Below are 10,094 nucleotides of genomic sequence, written 5' to 3' on the forward strand. Positions count from 1 at the left end.
GCCCGCTCCGGGCCATACAGCGCGGTTGGGTGGCCTGGCTCCCGGGCGCGCTCGCAGAAGAGACCGAGGCCCGCGTCACGCTCCAGGGCCGCGCACGGCCGGTAGGTCTGCACCAGGTGCCGCAGGTCAGAACCCGCCAGGCCGCTCCACGAATACGGCTTGAAGGACAGGGGTAAGGCCTGGGCGTCGTCCAGCAACGGGCACACCGACTTCTCCGAGGCTGCGGAAGCACAAGAGGGTGTCCGATGAGGCCTATGATCACGGCGTCTGCGGATCAGGCGTGCTTGCTGGCTGCCAGTCACCCACTCCTTGTGGAGCACTCGGTGCGCCAGGCGCCACGCTAGGTGCCAGGGTCCCCCCAAGGAGTCAACGGAGGCCTAGCCCCGGGGCCTTGCGGGTCACTGGAGGCGGCAGAGCAGCAAACAGATAAATAAGATGACGTCGGGTGGGGAGATAAGTAAATTCTGTGCAAGAGGCAGAGGAAGGGCTCGGCGGCGTTACGAGGCTCTTTTGTGACTGGACCTGCGCACTTGGCGGTCCAGTAGGGAAACGTGTGCCTCGCAGTCTGTGCTCAACAAACGCTGTCAGCTGGATTGTGCGGGAGGACAAGGCGGCGGCCGTTTGAGCCTGGACTGCGCTCGCCTGCCCCCAGCGCGGGCGTTCTCCTGGCCTCTACATGTTTTTCTTTCCCAGGATCAGTGAGGAGAGAGGGAGAGGACGAATAAAATGCAGCCCCAGTTTAGCCGAGACGTATCTGTCTGAAAAAAACTGGAAGGCGTTAAAATTCCTCAAAGTTGTTAAGTGTCAGTGCAGGCAGCAAAGGGGAAGCGGAAGGGGGAGGGGGGCTTTGGATTTGAACTGCCGTCAAATACTCCCCGTTCCCATCCCTGTCATGGTTTGATGAAAGAAAAAAAATCCCGATTTTGCACAAAATGATTTACACTTAATAGGCTTCGTCACCACCTGCAAGCAGAATAACTCTCCGAATCCGCGTCCTGATGCCCCCCCACCACGTGAATTTTGCTAAAGCCAGATACCCAAAGTGTGCTTTCTCTGAGTACATACGCATTGACAAATCCGTTCACTCATACACACACACTCACACTCACACACACACTGCGCAGACTCCAGTCCAGGCTGCCCGCTTGAGTGAGAGGTTGCACCCGGAGGTTCCGTCGGAAGGATTCTGGCGCTCCCCAGTCCTCGCGGGACGGTGTAATAAAGGGCAAGTAAGAACTCCCAGGTTCTGGAGCTATGTGTGGCTTCAGCCAAGTCTATGCACTGGGTGTGACATGGGGTGGGGATGTCTTCAATATTAGTAAATGCAACCTGGAGATAACCCGCAGAATCCGGCTGGTCTGAGTCCTTATCCCGGCGTGGACCCGAGACTCTTCCCTATCCATAGCGGTTTAGGACTGCTCTGTTTGCTCGAAGCTTGACTACTGGCTGGAAATGAAACCCAGCAGGCTGGTCCCCGAGGCTGGGCCAACCCGGGATAACGAAAAATGAACAGACCTCCCAATCTGCGCCAGCGAAGACCGAGCCGGGGACTGAGATTTTCATCCTGGACCCCTCCCTCCCGCCTGGCACCCAGCTCTGCCAGGCTCAACGCCGCGGGATCGAACGCAATGTTTAAAGGTAGCGACGCTTTTCGCTCAAACTGCCCGAGTCTCGGTTTGTTTGAGGGTCGGGGTCTGGATTCTGGGGCTCTAGCTCTTTCTAAACAACGGTCTGTCGTCAGAAAACGAAATGTCGACATTGCTGCGGGTCGAGAAGTTTCATTCGTTTTCTGTCATGAGCTGGCTCGGCGCAAACAAATGTTAGGGACGAGCGGCCAAGGTCCTGCCGCCTCGGATGGAGACGGCAGATTGGGACTGTCCCAGAGACAGAGAAGCCGAATACCTCCCTCACGGGGCCCTTTTCTCCATGTACCAGCCGGGTCCTCCCGGAAAGACCTTCTGCGGTGCAGTTAGCATTTCCGCGTCTAACCCTGCACCATTTCACTCCGCAACGTGGGGTCCTCCGAGACCCCCGCCCCAGGAGCTCCCAACGAGTCCCTACCTGGAGACACGGAGGGCGACGGAGGCCTCCAGAAGTCCTCAAACTCCGAGTTCCGATCGCAGACGCTGCCCTCGCAACTGCCAGGGGACGCGGAGGCTCCGTCGGGGGCCTCAGTCAGCTGCGACTCGGGGGACACACGGCCTCGGGACTCCGCCTCCGCCCCGCCCGCGCTCGAAGTGCTGTCTGCGGAGAGGAGGCGGGGGAGAGACTCAGATTGGGCCCGAGGGTTCCGAAGTGGCGCCCCCCGAACCGTGGCAGCCGTGCGTCCTTCCCTTCCCGCCCAGACGGGGTCAGGAGCCCCAGGCTGGCGCAGAGAGGCCGCGAGGCACCTAGGTAACAAGCCCGGGAGGAACCCGGAGGGTAGGAAACAAAAACAGCAGCAAAGGGGGTGTCAGGGCCGCCCTTCCCGTTTCCAAGGAAATGGTGTGGCAGGGCGTAGAGTCGGCATCCCTGGAAGCAGCCCCTCTCGGTCCGCTCACAATCCGCACCTGCTCGGCCCGGCGCCGGCAAATTCTCCAGGCGGAGCGAATAGTCAGGTCCTGGGGAGCGCGGCTGGTGGTAGCTGTGAGCCTTCTTGCTCTTGACCAGGAACGACCGCGGCATGGTGGCTCGGAGCGCTCCCGCTCCACTCCGAGAGTCCCTGGAGCTGCTGTCAGCCCGGGATCACCCGAAAGCTACTTCAGGCCCAGCCCAGAGGAGACCTGAGAGGAGGAGAACCGGGTGGAAGCGCGGGTCTGCACCCTCCAGGCCTGGCGACTGGGCAGCCAGGCAGAGGGAGAGCGCCGGCCGGGGAGGGGCGAGGAGAGACCGCGGGAGGAGGGGCTTGGCCCCACTGCGCCACGCTCACCAGGTGGCACTCGGACAGGTGGCACGAGCCTGTCGCCGCCGCCACCGCCACAGCTCAGCCGTAAAACCCGTCATGGGGCCCGCGGCTCAGGCCCGTTCCTTCTGCCCTGCCCACGCCCCTCGGCCCCTCCCCCTTCCTCGCAAAGCTGGCTCGGGCAATCAAACCCTCTGGAGAGCCGCAGTCTCCAACGGGCGGGTTACCCCAACTCGACCACTCACTTCCTGCTTGGCTCTCCTTTAGGGCTGGGGACGCAGGGCGGGGACGTGCATATCAGTTTAGCACCCAGGGATAAGTCGGTGGTCGAGGACAGGGAAGAGGCAAGGAGTCAAAGCTTCCGAGGGCCTGCTACAGGCGGGAGGGAGGGGGAGCGTGCGGGGCGCACTAGGCAGGACCGCACTAGGCAGGACCGCAGGGCGGGGTTCAGCAGCAGAGGCCGGAGCAGGGAGGCGGGAGGGCAAAGGGACAGGAAGGGGGGTGGTGGTGGCAGAGGACCAACTCTGTCCTGGGAGGAACTCGCGTCGGGTGATCCCGGCTCGCCCCGCACTCGCGCCGCATGCGAGGAAAATGTTGGCCCCGGAGGCGTGGGCGCAGCGGGCGCGGGCAGGGTCCGGTTCGAGGCATCCCAGACCATGGAGACCTCAGAAACCCGGGCCCAGGAAAAAGCACTTTCTGTTCTGCCGGCCAAAAACCTTGTCTTGGGGAAGTCTAGCCGGATCTGCGCGCGCTGGCTAAGGAACGCGCGGTGTATCGGAGTCTGCGGAGCACAAGCACTTCAGCAGACTAGAAGGGCGCCCGAACGCGCAAGCTGCGCTTCCAGTGGCTAGAGAGCCAGGGTCGGGGCGCCAGCCCGGGAGGGATCTGCCTCCTGCATCGCTCTCATTAACCCCCAATCAGTTCACCTAATCCCAGGTCGAAACCTGAGCCCGGCAGGGAGGCGGGGCAGCGCGTACTGCTCTGCTCCGAAGTACCTCCGGAGGTGGGACCCAGCGGCTGAGGAGGTTTGAGGAAAACGAATCTGCCTTCCTCCCGGGGTGAAGGCGATGCGAGCCGGGTTCACATGACAGCTGTAGGCTCTTCGGGCACAGCAGCTCTCTGTGGCCTCAGCTGATTGACAGAACAAGGGGCCGGGGACCCCGTGTCCGGCAGGACCTCCTGTCCTCCGGCTTCGAGCGGCTTAGGCTGCCGGACTCCGAGCCGCGCGGCTCCCAGGGTAGGATGCGGACACAGTCTGCGTTTGCTGGTTGGAGCCCCCGGCTCAAACTGAGTCCTCAGGGGCTCGGTCCCTGGAGGACATTCCACGCCCTACTGTGTCCCCTTCTCGGTCTAGGGGAGGAGTAGGCGACAGGCCTGGGAGAAAAGAGGGCTGGGCACATCCCCAGCGACGTGTCCCGCTAAGCGCTAGAAGGCCCCTTAGGGGTGAGGGTGCTGCCCGCTCCCGTCCGGGATGTTCCCAGGGTCGGGGCCTCAGAAGGATTCGGGATGCAGCAGGCGGGGCTCTGCTGCTTCAGTTGTCCCAGTGCCTCAATGGGAGCCATCCCCTCTGGTGTACAATTTGACGCTAAACCAAAAAAAAACCCAAACCCTTTGCCATCGAGTTGATTCTGACTCATAGCGACCCTATAGGACAGAGTAGAACTGCCCCATAGGGTTTCCAAGGAGCGGTTGGTGGAGTCAAACCAATGACCTTTTGGTTAGTAGCCAAGCTCTTAACAAGACGCTACAAACGCAAAAAAACAATTCCTTACAACCATGAAACTCAGAGGAAAAGGAAAACGGGGTTCAGAGGTCGCGAGGGCCCAGCTGCCGCGTAGGGTCGTGCTGCTGATAGGCGAGCCGTGCGGGCCCTGGCGGGGAGCGGTTCCTGGAGGGGCAAGGCCGCTGGCTGAGCGCGTGGGAAGGCGACCTCGCACTGCAGCTGGCAGCCGGGGGCGGGGCGGCCCCCTCAGCGCACGCGGGCCCGCCGGGCCTCTCCGCATGGTCAGTGCCTGGGATGGCGGGAGCTGAAGGCGCGGAGGGGGCGGCCTCCCGAGCACAGCAGCCGCAGCCTCCGCCACCAGATGTTTCCTTCCCGGGCGGATCCCGCTCCCTGCCGAACAACCAAACCGCCTGGTGCGCGCCCCCTGCTCCAGACCCCCAGCCTCGCCGCGCAGGTCGCTCCTGGACCCATAGTCCCGCGCTGTCAGCGGCCGGCAGCGGGTGGGGACCTGAGAGGGCCATCTGGTCGCCCCCGCAGCGCCGGTGCCCTGCCCGTTCCCGCGTCCGCCCCCGCCAGGTCAGGAGGCGCGGAACAGGCGCAGCGGACCTACCTGCGGGTCAGGGCGCGGGCACGGCGCTCCGAGAGTTTTCAAACTGAGTCTTGCTTTCCGAGAGACCGCGCTGTTTCTGACTTTTTTTTTTTTTTTTTTTGTTAAACTCCTCCAGAGCTCAGCCCCCAAAAAACCACACCAGCTTCACTTCCTGAGCGTTAAGGAGCAGCTCAAGCAGCCCTCTCAGACCTGCCTCCCAACCCCCAGCCGGGCTCCTCCTTTGAGCAAGGACTGGGTCGCGAGGGGCGGGGCGGGGGGGGGGGGGGGCACGGCTTTTCAGCCGGCGTCCGGGGCGCCCCTTCGCGACCCTCCTCGTATTTTCTCTGTAAGACGGCGAGAGGTGGGGGGACCCAGGCGCAAGAAATGACTCGAAAGAAAATGTACTATTCTTGGCTCCTGGGAGACTTCCGCAGCGAGAAGAAGTCACAGATTCAGGACACAGATTGACTGAAGCGGCGGGGGGTGGGGGCGCTCGGCTCCGAAGAGGCCTCTCCGTCTCCTCGGCCTCGGGCACCCCCAAGCTCGGGGTGAGCCGCCCCCGGGTCAGGGCCGTGAATCATCGGCCCGCGGTGCCGCCGGGCTGGAGCCCGACTAGTGGCCTTGGTGTCCGCAGAGAGAAACCTGTCCCGCGGCCCCGAAATAGCTTGTTGTGGAAACACTTCGGGATAAATACGCCCAACAAGGCTGAAAATACCTTGACACCCAATCCGAGAGGTTTGCTCATTTCCCTTCGGATTTAGGTAATGGTTAAATTTGGAAGAGGTGGGCGAGCACCGAGCCCCCGGCGGAGAGGGCGCTGGCGGCGCGTCCCGCGGGCGCCCGGCGGGGCGGGCGGACGCGCCCTTCCCGCGCTGCACTCGGCCGCACTCGGCCCAGTCGGCTCAGCCAGCTGCTGATTTCCGGTGGTCCGAGCCGCGAAATTAAAGGGGGTGTAGGAGAGAGCGTGTGGGGACCGCGACGGTGGCAGCTCGATTGACTCCGCCCTGCCTCGCCAGACTAGAGAGCTGGACCTCGGGCGCCGGCTCCCGCCGCCGCCTGGGGTCTTACTCACGCACCTGGTCCCGGGGGGAGTAGTAAAGCGCCATCAAGGCACAACTTGGATGCTTATTGAAAAGTAAGCTTGACTTGGATTGTATGTTCCATGAGGGTAGGCACTAGATCTTTATCTTTAAATCCCTGGTAGGCTCTTAACCAATGTCTGTGGACTGAGCAAATGAGTGAATGGAATTAACTAACTGACTAATTAATTATATTAACCGAACAGGGAAAAAACAAAACAAAAAACTTAAAACCGTACTCTTAAAGAAATGCAGCAACCTCCACTAGACCGTTTGTATACGGCGTGACCCCACATTTTGTGGACTGTTGTCTATACATAAAGCCTAAACCCTTTCCTGGGGGTGGGGGATATCGTTGTAATTATGTTATTTTCTAAATGGATTGAGTTAGAGTTTGATAACTACTTCGTGCATAGTGAGTCTCCAATGTCAGATACACGGAGAAGGGAGTGTTGTTGCCCAGTTCTTGCAAAATAACGTTCCATATTTTAGATTAACCCAATATTGTCGTGGAAAAGTCCTTAAGGCTCTTAAAATAATGTTTTTTTAAAAAAAATATTTTAAATTTGCATCCTATATCTAAAAATTTGCGAAAAATATTTGGATTGCATAACAAGTGCTTCAAGCATGCTTAGTATATTAGACGTTTTATTCACCATTGGCTATACACCTACTGTGTGCCGGACACTGGGCAAGACACACATCTTAAGTGTTGGGCTGTCCTCCTTACACTATGGTTCATCTGCTCAATACACCCTTTCTTTATAAATGTAGAAGTAAACAGTCTTACGCGGAAGGATATACTGAATTAACTGAAGGGAAATTTGGTGCATTTTGGTAAGATTTTATTTCTATGTCCTTTGTGCTGACCTAGGATATAAAAATATCAAAGAAGTCCAAAACAAACCTTTCCTGTACTCCCTTCTATCCTATTCAACAAGAGAAAAAAGCAAAATTTCAAAAGAAAATGATAAAAGGGACAAAAGATAATTTCTTACCAACTAAGTTCTAGTGAAATGGCTGAACCATTTCCTTTGCACATTAGCAAGTTCAAAGTCAAAATTTCTTGAAAAGGTGCTGTGACTATTTAGTAGTTGAGCCGAGTGTTGCTGTTTGAAGTCTCGGAAAACTTGGGGGAGGATTTGCAGGGAAGCAAATAAGCGCCTTGAGTAATATCACCTTAGATTAAATCCCTTTAATTCAGGTTAAATCTAGTCACTTTGCTTGCTGCTTGCCCTCCCTTTTTAAGTTTGCAAAATAAAATCAGCGAGAGAGGGAACTGGGACAGGGACATCAGTGGGAGGGAGATGGCATCGAATCCCCCTTTATATCTTTTATGTTTTGGACCACGTGGATGTGTTACCAATTCAAATAAATAAATACACATTAATTTTTTTTTTTTTTTTTAACTAGTGAGGTCATCTCCCAGGTGTATAGTGGTACTCCCACACTGAGGGAGGGCAGAGGAGAAAGATAAGAACGGAGGTCCAGAGAGGTTAAGAAACTTACCCAGGAGCGTCGAAGAGCGAGGACTGGTCACGACTCAACACACTGAACCTACCTCTGACTTCCCACAACTTCAAAACTATCTCTAATTTACAACTATGCTGAGAGTGAAGAGAATAAGACACCCCCCTCAAAGTTCACATTTTTAAAAGCAAGAAAGAATCCCCCTCCAAAAAATATTTCTTTGAATCTGAAAGATGTAAATGGTAAGCAGACTGTAAGCTTGAGCATAATTTTCTATAAATAGGGGCTTTCCAAAAAATAACTTTAAATTTATTAATTTTGTCAGTAATTTACTAACCTTGTTATTAATAACAATAGTAGTCTATCTGTAGATGCCAAATACCGTTTAAATGACCTTCATATAGCAAACATTTCTAAGCTCTGGCCAGTGGCCCATTTATTTCAAGCAGTGTCTCAGAGATCAGAATTTCCTTACAACAAAAGATACGAGACATTTTTAAAAAGAAAATTGTAATTGGACATTGCCAGCCTCTGCTTATGTTTTCACAGAGCTTTAGAGTCATGATTTCTCCTCTATTGGGGGGGGGTGGCACAGGAAGAGTTAGTGATTCCAAAGCCCCAGAGAGAGTCGGATGCCCCCATCCCCAGCGTACCTGTATTCTTTGCTTCATTTGATCCTCACAGGAGGGGGAAAAGTTCAGGCTTTTTGAAGACTGTCAGATGTGGGTGCCAATCTCTGTTCTGTCAGTTACTAGCCCTGTGACCTTGGGAAAGTTAGTTCAGTTTCTTAATCTGTAAAGTCAGAATATTAGTAGTACATACCTTGCAAGACTGTGGAACAATCCTTTCATTTCCATTCTTTACAGGTTCATCTGAGTGGCAAGAATCGAAGAATGAATGCTCCAAGTGAGGCTGTCCTGGTTTAACTTCCCCATTCCATGTTCCACTTCAGTTCATTCAACTTTGCATAAGTAAACCAAGTTATAGTGATTTGCAGGGACTCAGCTTTTCTTTCTTTTTTTAATCAAAATTTCAGGGAAAAATGAATCAAAGTTCTGTTTTCATTTCTAGTTATTGTTTGGATTTACTTGGGGGAAGTTACATGAATAACTAACTTGTTTCAGGCCTTAGTTTACCCATCTTTAAAATAGGAAATGCCTCCCACGTGTGAAATAACATGAGCTATTGTTGAAAAGTAGCCGTGGGAGACACACTGAAAGTAAAATCCATGTTTTATAAACAGAGCTTAAAAAAAAATCACAGGAGGCAGATGAGATTTTCTTTATAAGAGGGTGGTGTTTTATTTTTAAAATACACTTTTTTCATTAGAAATTATACTGCCTATAATCTGATAATTAAAAAAAAACCAGTAAAATAACTTCCCAGTCTTTTTTGCTCTGCTTCTTTAAAAAAAAAACATAATTGCAATAATACCATAGATATAAATGTGTATTCTGCCCTTTTCACTGAATAGTATAATTATATTTCTTCTTCCTATTCTATTTTTCAGATTTTCTTTAATTGAACATAAACTATTTTTATAGTAAAAATTATTTAAATAAAAATTATAATCATCTTCTATATAATCTTTCATCATTTTTAATTGCTGTAAAAAAAGTCTATCAATCAGATTACTATAATTTACTCAGTCACTCCTGTATTAGTAGTTATTTTCATTTTTCACTATTTTAAGTAACGCAATAAACAGTTTTCTGGATATAGCTTTTCCTACATTTTAAATTATTTCTTTAGGTTATATTTTTAGAGATAGAATTTCTGAGTCCAACAATGAATATTTTTATGGCTCTTGATACATATCATAGCCAAGGTGTTTGGGATAGCATGTTGATGTAATGCGTAAGACAAAAGAATTCATATCACTTAGCAAATAGTTAAAAAAACTATAAAAATTAACTAGGGAAAAGTTAGACCTGGATTACAGAGACATAGAACTGATCTTTGTTTTTTTCACAAAAAGTTATTTGTTAGATGGTGACCACACCCTGTCATATTTTGCCATAGTTTTGTCCTCACAATATTAACAAATTATTTAATTTTTTACTTTGGATTAACTGTCTTGGTGGGTGTAGTCAGACACAGGTAAGAGTTACATATTTTTTTCTAAATTGTATGAATCTAAGGAAAATAAAATGTGTCATGCCTTAGCTCAAATGTTAGATAATATAACTGTCTCCCTTTTACTCTTGCAAATAGCAGACCATCAAAATAAAATCCAGATGAGAACATAAATCAGAGTATGATTTGATGGTACCATCATTTATGGAAAGTCTAAAGTCATCATTTATGGAAAGTAATTTTTTTTTACCAGCATACGCAAAAATTGGGAAATGA

The 10,094-nt window shown here is 52.4% G+C and overlaps 1 protein-coding gene and 1 long non-coding RNA gene across 2 annotated transcripts in view; one reads left to right on the forward strand and one right to left on the reverse strand.

Moving 5' to 3' along the window:
• GFI1 (growth factor independent 1 transcriptional repressor) overlaps positions 1-2,761 on the reverse strand; it is a 9,336-nt gene extending 6,575 nt beyond the window's left edge. The window contains exons 1-3 of the mRNA XM_023733346.1: positions 2,550-2,761; positions 2,062-2,244; positions 3-220 (exon numbers count right to left, since the gene is read on the reverse strand). Coding sequence (XP_023589114.1) covers positions 3-220; positions 2,062-2,244; positions 2,550-2,664 — 516 coding nt within the window. The 5' untranslated portion in view covers positions 2,665-2,761. The remainder of the gene's footprint in view (positions 1-2; positions 221-2,061; positions 2,245-2,549) is intronic.
• A 3,012-nt stretch (positions 2,762-5,773) lies between these two features.
• Positions 5,774-9,172, forward strand: LOC111820991 (uncharacterized). The gene is made up of 3 exons (XR_002824474.1): positions 5,774-5,954; positions 7,686-7,984; positions 8,609-9,172. It is a non-coding gene; the product is annotated as an uncharacterized LOC111820991 (long non-coding RNA).
• The last annotated feature ends 922 nt before the right edge of the window (positions 9,173-10,094 follow it).

This window comes from Trichechus manatus, unplaced genomic scaffold (assembly GCF_000243295.1).
Source record: "Trichechus manatus latirostris isolate Lorelei unplaced genomic scaffold, TriManLat1.0 scaffold00058, whole genome shotgun sequence".
Classification (NCBI taxonomy): domain Eukaryota; kingdom Metazoa; phylum Chordata; class Mammalia; order Sirenia; family Trichechidae; genus Trichechus; species Trichechus manatus.